The sequence below is a fragment of the Vicia villosa genome, linkage group LG3, assembly GCF_029867415.1.
Source record: "Vicia villosa cultivar HV-30 ecotype Madison, WI linkage group LG3, Vvil1.0, whole genome shotgun sequence".
Classification (NCBI taxonomy): Eukaryota; Viridiplantae; Streptophyta; class Magnoliopsida; order Fabales; family Fabaceae; genus Vicia; species Vicia villosa.
Genome location: NC_081182.1, coordinates 11335530 through 11349960, shown reverse-complemented (window position 1 = coordinate 11349960; position 14431 = coordinate 11335530). Strand labels below are relative to the sequence as shown.

At 33.1% G+C, this 14431-nt stretch overlaps 1 protein-coding gene and 1 non-coding gene across 2 annotated transcripts; one reads left to right on the top strand and one right to left on the bottom strand.

Moving 5' to 3' along the window:
- The first annotated feature begins 9634 nt into the window (after positions 1-9634).
- Positions 9635-10684, top strand: LOC131657536 (probable F-box protein At1g44080). Its single transcript, XM_058926922.1, has one exon. The coding sequence runs from the start codon at positions 9635-9637 to the stop codon at positions 10682-10684; it is 1050 nt and encodes a 349-aa protein (XP_058782905.1).
- Positions 10685-13051: 2367 nt separating this feature from the next.
- On the bottom strand, positions 13052-13123 carry TRNAP-UGG (transfer RNA proline (anticodon UGG)). The gene has a single exon. It is a non-coding gene; the product is annotated as a tRNA-Pro (tRNA).
- Between the last annotated feature and the right edge of the window lie 1308 nt (positions 13124-14431).

Sequence of the window (14431 nt, the reverse complement as noted above, 5' to 3'; positions counted from 1 at the left end):
AACAACATGACTCTGCCCAAACTTGGAACTTCTTCCCACATTAGCGCATTCCAATTCATCCTTAAAATTCGAATCCACATTCCCTGACATACATCTTTCTTTAGTAAACACGAAGAGACCAACAACATGTCCTCCCTTGAAAACACAACATCGTACATTTCCTTTCAAGAATGGACAAAGTTTGTCGTCTCAATAATGGAGACTCGAGGACCTTTAACATCACACACCGCTATCACTCCTTTCGTGCTCACAGCATAAAACAAACCGTTATTGCATACAACATCCATCCATTCGTGAAACGCATTCATTCTGAGGAGAACCCAAGAATCATAGCCTTTTCTACATAATGCTAACGCACCAAAATTAAGAATGGCTAGAGCAGCGAAGTCGTCACTTAGCGAGGGGCTAGAAGACAAGACAATTTTATGAAGGAATTGGTTACAATTAGATTTCAAAGGCTTTCGAACAAACTTTGGCAAAGTGTAGAGAGAAGGAAGAGAAAGTGTGACACATGTCCTGTCAGGGATCCATTTTTACTATCCAGGCCCAGCCCTGTCAGGGATGCGGGCTACCCGACCCTAAATGGGCCCCGGCCCTAAACAGACCTATTTCTAAAAAAACAAAATTTTCTCCTTATTTCTCTAATTATGATTTCTAAATAATCTATATAAGTTACAATTAAAATGTAAAACAACATATTACCTTAATTTCAACTATTCAAAATACATCAGAAATTACTCAATGTAGCACACAAAATTAAATAACTTGTTCCAACAAATTTTAAGATGTAAATATTCATGACAATTATAATTTTATAACAATCATAACAACAAACTGTTATAAAATTTTATAATAATTATAATTAGATTGATGAGATATTATTTTATAGCAAATTATTATACATATGATTTGTACTAACTCTATCCTACCATAAAAATTACATCAGAACTTTTAAAATCTCATTTCAACCTTATTTTTAATTAGAATACATCATGGTGTCTTTTCTATACTATTTACGTAATTATATTAGGATGAAACATTTTAGTTTGAAATTAAGTCAAACCATCAACTTTTGTTTGATATTTATACCTCTATAATACAAAAAAAAAATTAAAATACATAATACGCAAATTGTTTATAGCATACCCCTTTATGAATTAGGAAATGATAATTTTTAGTTATATTAAAAATTTTAATTTTTTCGAGCTGGCGGCCTACCCATGGCCCGTACGGGCCGACCCATATTTTTTAGGATTTTTTCGAGCCGGACTTAAAAATGCCCGGATGTAAATGAGATCGAAAAATAAGGCCTAAGCCCTGACTATTTTCGGGCCTAATGGACTGGCCCATGGGCTTCAACCCATTTTGACAGCTCTACCTATGCCCAACTAACATGGTCAAGGATACTAAACAACCACATGTACCTCACATCAATATATACATGAGACTTATTCACTAAGATAGCACATCTAACAAGATGTAGCATGTATACCCAACAGTTGCCTCATACATAAATTGTCGCACCAACTTGGCATACCTATAATTTTTTTAGCATGAATCAGTCTTTTCCACAATTCTTTAAATTTTTTATTAAAATCTGTGTTAAATATTTTTTATTCTCTATAAATAAACAAACATTCAATTTTAGTCCCTATAAAATTTTCCTTCAAACAATGACCCTTCTAAAGTTTTCGGCCCATACTTTTAGTCCCTCCCGTTAACTTCCCTTAACGAAAGCTGACGTGGCCTGTCACGCGAAAGAGTTTTAATGATTGAAAAATGGTTTTACCTACGGACAACAATTAAGTGTCACTATTAGATTTTTCTTAATCTTATTTTTTTCTTATAACAGTCACACCTTTACCATTGACATTCAAGTCACAACAGGTTTTCCAATTTGACAAATTATTTTAAAAGAGCTTAAAAACTATATATTGCATATTGGATTGTATTTGATTAGTATTGTGACATATTCTTAGTTTTTAATATGAACCTTCATCTTCTAAAATATTTTTAGTAACGGTTTTTGGGCTATAGTGAAGGTTTTTGGGCTATAGTGACGAATTATGATTTTTGACATGAATCTTCATTACTTTTAGTGATGGTTAATGGGATTTATGACATATTTTGGGTTTTGAACATAAATCATAAGATACTTTTAGTGACTGTTACTGGGCTTTAGTGATGCATTCTAGGTTTTGGACATGAATCTACATCTTCTAAAATACTTTTAGTGACGGATTATGGGCTTTAGTGATGGATTCTGAATTTTTGAACACGAATCTTCATCTTCTAAGATACTTTTAGTGATGGTTATGGGATTTAGTAAATTATTCTTGGTTTTTGACATGAATTTTCATCTTCTATGATACTTTTAGTGACGATTTCTTGGGTTTTGGATTTGAATATTCATCTACTTTTAGTGACGGGTTATGGGCTTTAATGACAGATTCTTGGTTTGTCATGAATCTTAATCTTCTTAAATAGTTTTAGTGATAGTTTCTGGGTTTTAGTGAAGGATTTTGAGTTTTATCATGAATCTTCATCTTCTAAGATGGTTTAAGTGACGGTTTATGGGTTCTATTTACATTTTTTGAATTCTATTGCTCGTTTATGAGTTTTGTCATGAATCTTCATCTTATAAGATAGTTCTAGTGACAGTTTCTAGCTTTTACTAACGGTCAATATTCCATGTGGCATGCCACACCAACTTCCAATAATGGAAGTTAGCGGGAGGAACTAAAATTATGGACGAAAAACATTATGAGGGCCATTGTTTAAAGAAATTTGTTTGAGGGACTAAAATTGAATGATGATATATTTATAGGGACCTCTAACATATTTAACCCTTAAAATTTATAAAAATATAAATGAGTTAAAATAAAAAATACATTAAATGAATTCAAATTATACAAAAAAAAATGCAATAAATAAAATAATTCCAACCCCAAACTTTCATCTTTCTTTTTCCTCTAGGAAAAAGCTTAAAATTTGAGACTCTACGAATAAATAACTATATAATTTACCTACTTCAATAAAATGTCTAAGTTCAATGCTACTTACCATAATACTTTCATGTTATGCTCAAGCTCTACTTCTGTTCTATGACCTCAAGATGGATAAATTAAAAGACATTGATCATGCTCTTATCTCTTTAACTTTTCTCTCACCCTCATGAATTCACTCAAATGATAAAGGTATCACTCAATCGTCATGCAAAAATCATTTTATCATAAACTTGATTAATTTCTAAATTATCTATCAAATCAAAATTATTACACACAGTTTTTTATGGTCTTAAAGGTTATAACATGACTTGGATTAAGGTAGGATAAATTTGGGAAAATAGAATAAATTTTTGGAGTTAGGCATTCAATCATTCCATTCACGCGATTTAGATATAACTCTTTTTTTTTTTTTTACCAAAATCAATACTTCAAGGAAAAGTCATAAACTATTATAGACTTTTTTTTACTAGTATCCATTTGTTCCATTTTTTTTAATCATCCCATTGTATTTTCGGTTTAGGTACGACAATACCATTATCATTGGTCATTGTAATTTGATTAGGACCATTGATAATGGAGTTCCATACACCCCACCCTTATCAATAGAGTTGATATGGATACACATACAAGCTTTCCAATAATCATAGTTTTCACCCGTAAAAATAGACGCTCTATTGTATGCCCCTTTTGGTTCGGAAGCCATAATATAATAAGTGTTTTTGAAGCACGAAATAAACCGATTTTGTGATACCACTTGTTAGACGAAGACAACTTATCTAGAGGGGGTGAATGTGAGAAGACAAAGAACAATAATAAATAAAATAAATTATCTAAAACACCATAATGATTTCTTGAAAATGAAAGCAAGTCCACAACAAGATAGAAGAAGAAAAAAGACAAGAAATACAATAATTTATTTATTCAATTCGATCAAACAATTCACTATGAGACATAGAGCAACTCTCTGACTCCCTATACTTCCAAAAATTGTTAAAAATATTACAAATTAGTTCAAGAAAACAGTCACACGAGTTCGTAAGAACAAACCCTATTTTCACTAAAAAAACACTCATTAGCCACGTGAAAACCACTTCACAGGCCAAAATATCACATTACAACATCTAATTTAGTGACGCGATGAAACATGTGACATGAATGCAAGTCATGACTTATTTGTGAGGTGAAAAACACTATACAATTTGCTACGTGAAAATCACACCATAACTTTTATTTTTTTAATTGAAAGTAAAATCAACTTCACTGTCATTGTCTTATACATCTTCACTTCCAGCAAACACACTAAGGGCACAAGCGAAACATGAGAAAACACAACAACATCCCAAAAGAGAAAACTGGAAGATCGAACTGCATGTGATCGAAAACGAGGTCTTTGCAGAGGCGGTAGTGTTTTCGGTAAGGCAGCTCTGGTGTGGTGGAGCTCGGACGAAGCGACAAAAGTTGATCGCTTTTGTTGCGGTCAGATTTCTGGTAACCACAGAACACATATTCAGTTTTGATTCTCCTCCTTCGTTGTTTTTTGAATTCTTCTCCTTCTCTATCCAAACATTTTCTTACTTTGATTTTCACTGATTAGCCACGTGATTTTCACATCACAAATAAATTTTTGAAAATTTTAAAATATCTCCCAAATACAAAGACATCATAACACGTGTAAACTTGATTTTCCTTTTTTAAAATTTTAAGTGCATTGCGACATGAATTCCACTTTGCAAATGTTCCTTTTTTTTCGATGTGATTTTCACGTGGTTGCCCTTTTTTTTTGCAGGAAGATGAAGATATCAGACATCTTTTTGGTGGTTGTCGAGTTTCGTTAGTTTGGTGGATTAAAATGTGTGATTGGCTCTATGTTGATTTTCCATTTGGTACTTTGTCTCTCCTTGAGCGACTTTCATCTTTGGAGGCTTCTACGCGGTCTAGATATCATTTGAATTCATGTTGGATTTTTGGTTTATTTCTTTGTTGATCGATTTGGTCGTGTAGGAACAACATTCTCTTTTACTGCTTGAGTAGAAATTTGCTTTGGTCAAATTGGTGTGTCTCTCGGACTACATGCTTAGCATCTTTTTAACTTTACTTGGTTGGTGTTAGCTTCCTTTTGTATCATGTTTTTTATGGATTGTGCACTCCAAAATTGGTTTACTACATAAAATTTAATATTGAATATCACAACACTCGATAACTAAACTTTTAAACTTTAAACTATATTAACCAATTTATAATACTTAATTAACTAACTTTATTTTATAACTTAAAACTACTTTTTTATTTTAGATATATATTAATCAAACTCTAAACTCTAAACTGTATTAATCTTGTGAAGAGGGAATTGAGTGTAGGAGTATGAATTACTGAAAATATATGATTTCTCTTTTGAAAATGTTATATTTTGAAGAGAAAAAAAAAGTGAAGTTAAGAGAGTAAAATTTGTTCCAAGCTTGTCAGTTAGCATATTGACTAGAAATCAAGAGTATTCCCCCTTCTTTGCTTAGCATTTCGGTAAAACTTGTTGAAGAAGCGACTCACTGTTTCACGGTATTCTTTTGCTTTTCATCTCATTCCTTTGTATATACAAATGTGTAGCCGTTTCCATAACTTGTATTCTGTTGATGATTTCAATTCATGATATTTAGGGTTTATCATTTGTAGCATTTTCATAGTATTGATGAATCAAGAACAAATGAACTATTGTTGATTTTGATTACTGCAACTGTTATTGTGTTAGTTGTGAGGAAAAGTTTCTAAAGAGACTCATCATTTTCATTTCTTTTCCATCATAGGGGACATTTATTGATTGACAAGCAATCCAGTAGCATGATGATTGATAGCAAAACAGATGGAAAAAGAATGGGCGTAGCAGAGTGGGCTAACTTACCACAAGATATCATTGAATTCATATCTAAAAAGTTGACAATCTACTCCGACTATCTCCGATTCCGATGCGTCTGTCGCACCTGGAATTCCTATCTTCCCAAAACTCCTCTCCATCTACCACCTCAATTCCCATGGCTCATGCTTTCTCACAATTCCTTCTTTCGCTTGGCGACGACTTCACTGCATTCGCCATTCTAAATTCAAGTGTTAGCATTCTGTAGAAAAGGCTATGATTCTTGGGTTCTCTTCAATGTGAACGGATATCACCTATGGATGGACATTGTATCCAAAAACAGTTTGTGTTATGCTATGAGCATAAAAGGAGTGATAGCGGTGTGTGATGTTGAAGGTCCTCGAGTCTCCATTTTTCAGACGACAACGTCTGTCAATTTATCGAAGGATATTTTCTATGTTGGGTTTTCCGGGGAAGACATGTTGTTGGTCTCTCGGACTTTAAAGATGAATTGGAATATGCTAAATTGGGAAGAAATTCATACTCTGGGCGAAAACATATTGTTTGTTGGGCTGAGGTCTTGTGTTTCTTTTTCTGCTGCTGATTTTGCTGGATGTCGTCCAAATCGTATCTATTTTTCTTACGATTATTTTGGAAAAGACGATTTTGGCATCTTTAGTTTATCAGATGAAAGCACTGAGCTGTTGGCCAGTTATCCACTAAAATCAGATCGTCGTTTAAGATTTCCAGTTTGGATTACACCAAATCCGCGATGAGCTTAAAATCTCAACGATGTAAGTTTAGCTAACTGCAATTTATTGATTTGTAGTATATTATATGGTTTCCTCCTTTGAGGAGAGAAAAGTTACTCTTATTTATGACCACTGTCTTGTTTTTAACAGCTTGTTTACTGTATGGAGTTCTGGACACCTCAAGATGTGTTGCTTTACCTATATGGTAAGACAGACGGAGAAATACAAACAAATGCAGTCTTTAATATTTCTGATCCTTTTTGTGTGTATTCTGATTAAAGTCCCGATTTGACAGTGTTTCGCATTCATAAATATAAAAGCAAAATAGTGTCTAAAGTTGCAGCATAGCAAGATGTAGGTGACTACTTAAAAACTCTGGCTTGTGTTCTTATTGCAGTAACTAGTTTACCTTAAACTTGTATGCGGCTATTTAAATACATTGATGTAGAAGTTAAAACATGGCTTTGAATCCAATTGTGGGATCAATTTCCCCTCAGAGTTATTCTTCTTATTATGATGCATTTTATAGATATGCTATTCTGTTGTTTACTAAAATATGTTATTGATAAAAATAAGAAGAATTCATATAACAAATGTCGAATGAAAACTTATATAAGTACATATGAAAATTATCAAAAGTCACACGATTGTTTCAAATGAAAACTATCACATTCAAGTACAAATGCAATTTCTATTCTAAGAGATTACTAAACCAGGGTTGAAATGGAGTTTAAAGCTCACTAATACATATACATGAGTGGAATGAAAACAGTATCTTTTGTTTGTATGGTCTGCAAGCAACTTAGAATTTGAGTCAAAGTGAACTTGGATTTTTCTTTTAGGGTTATTTCACCAAACACTCGTTGTTAAATTTTGAAATATGGACATAAGTTTCACTCTGCTCGCACGATCCTCCGTTGAGTTCGGTGAGGAGAAACTTTTCGCCGACACTTCGATCTTGTCTATTGGCACTTTCTTGGCTCCCGATGCGTCTAATAGTATTGCTTGACAGTATAAAATAAAATCTAGATAAATATTTGGATTTGATACTCAAATACAGTGGCATCTAAGGTGAACCTCCATTTAAATGCTTCACCATGGACCATGACTATGAATCATTAGATTTGGTATAATATAATAAGAACAAAAGTAGGATTAGAGTTTGTGGAAATTAAAAGAGAAGAAGAAAATATTTTCTGCAGAGTTTCTCTCTGCCTACAAACTGTGGAAATCCTGTTATTCACTCGCAACTGCAACTTCTGTGGATACAAGTTATTTTAAAATAAGGGTTAATCCTTCTATATATAGTTGTAGGTTTGCTTTCTCTCCAAGTCAATGCCCAAAACATAAAAGCCCAAAATACATATTTTTGACCTAAATCAAATCCAATCAAATATGTGTGTAACAAACTGTTTTCACACTTTGATAGATTTATTCGACACACCTTGTGTTCGAGCAACAACCTGCTTCGACACAAGGAATTACAATTTAACACACCACCTAATTCATTGTGTCTAAGCTATCTACATTCATCATAGCTCTTAGTCTTCTGAATATTTCAACCAGCACTCCCTTCGTCATGATGTCTGCAATTTGATTCTCAATTCTGTAGTGTTCCAGATTCATCTTCCCTTTAGCTAACTGCTCTCGAAGATAGTGGAACCTCATTTCGATGTGCTTGCTTCGACCATGTGCTATTGGATTCTTCGCCAGGTTGATAGCTAATATGCTGTCGATCTTCATGGTAATTGCTCCATGATCTTTATCAGTTATCTCTTCGACCAAGGTCACCATCCATGTTGCTTGACATGCACAAAGAGAAGCAACTATGTACTCTACTTCGCATAATGATGTGCCACTACTGGTTCCTTTCTCGAACTCCAAGCAACTGGTGCACCACCTAGCATAAACACATAACCAGCTGTGGATTTTCGATCCTCAGCATCACTACACCAACTCGAGACGGTGTAACCCACTAATTTTCATTTTTTCCCTTATCAGCTGCAAAAAAACAGAATGCCATAGTCGAGAGTTCCTTTCAGATACCTTAGTATCCTCTTCGTCTCTGTTAGGTGCGATATCTTTGGCTTCTGCATGAATCTACTTATCATACCTACACCGTATGCTAAGTCAGGCCTTGTGTGACAAAGGTATCTCAATGATCCAATAAGTCTTCTGTATTGGGTTGAGTTTACATCATCTTCATCTGATTCTTTCGACAACTGCTGTCTTAGCTCTACAGGTGTTGAAGTCGAATTGCTTTCTTCCATCCAAAATTAGTTTACTACATAAGATTTAATATTTAATATTAGAACATTCGATAACTAAACTTTTAAACTTTGAACTATATTAACCAATTTATAATACTTAATTAATTAAGTTTATTTTATAACTTAAAACTACTTTTTTTATTTTAAAATATATATATTAATCAAACTCTAAACTCTAAACTGTATTAATCAATCAGGTTTTAAAAAAAGCGCTATTCATGAATTTGTGAAGAGGGAATTGATTGTAAGAGTATGCATTAGTGAAAATATATGATTTCTCTTTTAAAAATGTTATATTTTGAAAAGAAAAGAAAGTGAAGTTAAGAGAGTAAAATTTGTTGGAACCTTCCCGTTAGCATATTGACTAGAAATCAAGAGTATTCCCCCTTCTTTGCTTAGCATTTCGGTAAAACTTGTTCGAAGAAGCGTCTCAATCCCTTACTTACGCTGTTTCACGCTACAGTAAGAAACATATTTTGTGCTAGTTTGCTTTTCAATTTTCATATTTCTCTTGTATTTTGTTTATTGTTTATGCTTTCATTTCAAGATATTTAGGGTTTAGCATTTCATAGTATTGATGAATCAAGAACAAATGAACTATTGTTGATTTTGATTACTGCAACTGTTATTGTGTTAGTTGTGAGGAAAAGTTTCTAAAGAGACTCATCATTTTCATTTCTTTTCCATCATAGGGGACATTTCTTGATTGACAAGCAATCCAGTAGCATGATGATTGATAGCAAAACAGATGGAAAAAGAATGGGCGTAGCAGAGTGGGCTGAGTTACCACAAGATATCATTCAATTCATATCTAAAAAGTTGACAATCTACTCCGACTATCTCCGATTCCGATGCGTCTGTCGCACCTGGAATTCCTATATTCCAAAAACTCCTCTCCATCTACCACCTCAATTCCCATGGCTCATGCTTTCTCACACTACCTTCTTTGATCCATCCACCCACAAATTCCACCACCTCAATCTCCCTCTATCTTCTTCTCACAACACTCTTATCTGTGGCTCTTCTTTTGGCTGGCTAATCATTCTCCATGAAATCTCCGAGGTTCGTCTTCTCAACCCTATAACACACGTCACACTTTCTCTTCCTTCCCTCTACACTTTGCCAGAGTTTGTTAGAAAGCCTTTGGAATCTAATAATAACAAATTCCTTTACAAAGTTATCTTGTCGTCTAGCCCCTCGCTTAGCGACGACTTCGCTGCATTCTCCATTCTAAATTTCAGTCAGTTAGCATTTTGTAAAAAGAGCTGTGATTCTTGGTGTCTCTTAAGTGTGAATGAAAATCACGTGTGGACTGATGTTGTATCCAAAAACGGTTTGTTTTATGTTGTGAGCATGAAAGGTATGATAGCGGTTTGTGATGTTGAAGGTCCTCGAGTCTCCATTATTGAGACGACAAACTCTGGCAACTTATTGAAGAATATTTACTGTGTTATGTTTTCCGGGGAGGACATGTTGTTGGTCTCTCGGTCTTTTCTAGAGATAGATGTATGGCAGACAAAAATGTTTCGAGTTTTAAAGATGAACTGGAATATGCTAAATTGGGAAGAAATTCAAACTCTGGGCGAAAACATGTTGTTTGTAGGGCTGAGGTCTTGTGTTTCTTTTACTGCTGCTGATTTTGCTGGATGTCGTCCAAATTGTATCTATTTCACTAATGAATTTTTTGGGAGAGACGATTTTGGCATCTATAGTTTATCAGATGAAAGCATTGAGTTGTTGGCCAATTATCCACTAAATTCAGATGGTCGTCTAAGATTTCCAGTTTGGGTTACACCAAATCCGCGATGAGCTAAGAATCTCAATGATGTAAGTTTAGCTAACTGCTACTAGTTTATTTGTATATTATATGAGTTCCCTCCTTTGAGGTGAGAAAAGTTACACTCTTATTTATGGCCACTGTCTTGTTTAACAGCTTGTTTACCATATATTGATGATGCACACTACACTCACTATATGGAGTCCTGGACATTTCAAGAGGTGTTGCTTTACCTGTATGGTAAGACGAATGGATAAACACAAACAAATGGACTCTTTATTGCTTTTTTTTATCCTTTCTCTGCGTATTCTGAATAAAGCGTGATAGTGTCGCCCGAAATAGTGTCTTAGTTGCAGCATATAGCAAGATGGAGGTGACTGCTTAAATACTCTGGCTTGTATTCTTGTTGCAGTAACCTAGTTTACCTTAAACTTGTATATGGATACTTAAATACTTTAGTGAATTTGGCAAGGATTACTATGTTATCAAACAGTAAACACTAGCAGAGTGGAAAAGTTAAATCATGTGTTTTAGACTTAAATCATCTCTGTTTTAGTTTTATGACTTATTATTGTTTCTCTGAACTTTTAAAAGCTGAGAACCAAATTAAATTGAAGACCTATCTAGAAGTTAATATGGCTTTGAATTCATTTGTGGAATCTATTTCCCTTCAGACTTATATTTTTCTTATTAGTATGAATAATGATTATCAGGAATCTAATCTCAAGTAATGTATAATGGGTATACTAGACATTAACTTCGAAGGAATCAATTGTCAGTTTCATGTTTTTGAGAATTCAATTTAAAAGCCAATTTGCATATATATTTTTGATTTAGATTGCCTTAGTTTGGCTCAAATAATTATATACTGTAGATTTTTGCAATGACAGAATACATTTCATTATACTTACTAGTGATCTCACAGCTGATTTAAGAGATTAATGCATGATAAAACTTTAATGTAAAATAACTTTAATGCCAAAAGAAATTTTAATGCATATGGTAAAAGCTTGATGAAAAATATGATGCCATTTGACAACAGCTGATGCCGATGAATGACATGCGCAAAGGAATAAGATAGGCAGATTAATGAAATGCATACACATACTTCAGATAAATAACACATAAAACACTGATGAAACACAAAAAATTAGGTACATTACAAGAAGACAAAAGAGAGTGGAACGATCATGCTTTAACTTGTTGCATACATAACAATTAGTAAATGACGACAATAATAACAAAAGTATAATATGATCGATCATAAACAATGGGATACATCTTCTTATGCATGTATGGAAGGAATTTTCATATACTCTACAAAATATTCAGATGAAATGGAACGGTACATATTTTTTAATTATCTTTAATTTTCCTCTTATCAATTAGTGATTGGCTACTTCACTGATTAAATTAATACTTCGACATTCTTGAATAACTGATTCAACGTTTGACAATGATATGATTCTTTCAAAGCTTAATGCGTTGAATCTTTTTTTATGCTTGTTGAACAATCTGTGAACACGCCAACATCTTCATGAAAACTATTTTCATCTTCCTTCATAGTGACCTTAGAATAGTATCTTCTTTTCTCTTCTCATGATCCTTTTACCAATTTTAAACATAGATACTAAATGACAAAATAAGTCAACATTATGAATAATCATGATGTAACATAAGTATTCAAGCTTTACAACTACGTTTCTGATTTTCTACCCACAGTTCAACTTTGTTAGCTTAATCCAGAATGTATAAAATTCTGGATTATAGAATTGTCTACATAATAATATTGGATTACTTCAAATGATTATAGAATTTTCATAATATTGAATTACATCAAATATCTCTATGTCATTTAGATAATGACATAAATCATGTAGCAATATGGCTATGAAACATGTTGATTTCACTAGATAAGAAAAATTAAAACCATACCCTTTATATCATTTTACTTATATCTTTAATTTTTAAAGTCACGAAACTTAATTTAGCGGTGTAGAATTATAGCGAGACTTGATTTAGCAGTTCGCAAATTTATAATTAAAAAAAATTAATTGTGATGATAAAAATTAGATGATAAATTATTTGATAGGTGAAAGAGATAAAATTAAAATTTTTTTAAAAAAATGTAAGAGGGAGAGGAACCATACAAATATAAGGTAAAATTTCAAAAAAAAAAAAAAAACAGAAAAGAAGGGCGTATGCATAGGAATGAGCAAAGATGTAATGGCCCAAACATCAGTAGCCCATTTAACAATATACCTTATTAAAATATTGCAAAAGTATATCTTTCAAAGCAGTGTCACATTCGCCTTCAGAATGAGAGAGAACAGACTCTGAACCAGTTTCGAAGATAAGAAAACAACAGTTCACAAAAAAGCCTAATGAAAACGAAAAGTGGGGCATTCGGAGAATCGAACTCCGGACCTCTCGCACCCAAAGCGAGAATCATACCACTAGACCAAATGCCCTTTCGTGCTAGTTTTATAATGTTATTACATATACAACAATCTTAGTTTGAGTTAAGATAGATGTGTTACGTCAGCAATAATAGACCATCACAGCGCGCATAGGCCACTCAGTTGAGGTTACAGATTAACGGATGAAGCATGTTAAATGAGATTCAATTTTTAATGTTTTCTTATGCATAGACGAATCTGAGTTTTATTGCCATTATATTTTTTTTAGACTGAAGTCTCATTTTAGTCCCTCACAAAAATTGTAGAGGTCAGATTAGTCCTTAAGAAAAAAAATATCTATATTTAATCCCTTACAAAATTTAGTCCAGTCATGTTAGTCCCTCTTTTATATTTTTTTTAAATCGATATTTTTTTTTTAAATTGTGACTGGACTCCTATTTTACGACTGTTGAATTGAAATTATTTATGAAGGGATTGTTGATAAATCATCGCGATACCATGACGTTCTTTTCTTTGTTTGGTTTATTATCAGGCTTATGGGTGGGTGACTATGGTTTTGGTTATGTATTCTTGTGTATTAGGTGTCGTTATTGTTTTAGTTGTTAATGAACTTTTAGGAAGGTTTAGTTTTGTAACTAAGGTGATTTAGGATAATTTCTTGCTTTTGTAAATAATAGTTGTGGCGAAAATAATACACATGGTATGTTGGAAGAAAGTTGGTTTATACCGTATCACTTAGGTTTTGATGATAACAAAGTATTTAATGAACAATTAGGTACACTAACATATGTTCAAGTGTGCATGATCATTAGTCAAAAAATTTACCGGACTCTGACTCTGATAGGAACATATGAAGAAAAGCTTGAAACTCAGATTATGAAAGATCAGACTATGATGACTCAAATTCTGAATGATAAGATTTTAATGTCTCACATCTAGAGAACTCAGCCTCTGGTGGAAACTTAGACTCTGAAGACCATGTGCAAAGGAACTCAAATTCTGACCTGTACTCAATTTCTGAAAGCAGGTCTATCTTGTTAAGTCCAGTCATAGTTTAAAAATACGAAAAAAAATTGTTTGAAAAAAATATTAAAAGAGGGACTAACATGACTCAGTTAAATTTTGTAAGGGATTAAATAGAGACTTTTTTCTCAAGGACTAATTTGGACTCTCCTTTTTTTATGAGGGACTAAAATGGGTCTTCGCTGGTGGTCCAGTCACGGTTCAAAAGTAAAAAAAAAAAAAAAATTCGGTTTGAAAAAAATATTTGTAGAGGGACTAACATGGATCGGTTAAATTTTGTAAGGAATTTAATAGGGACTTTTTTTTTATCAAGGACTAATCTGACCTCTACAGGTT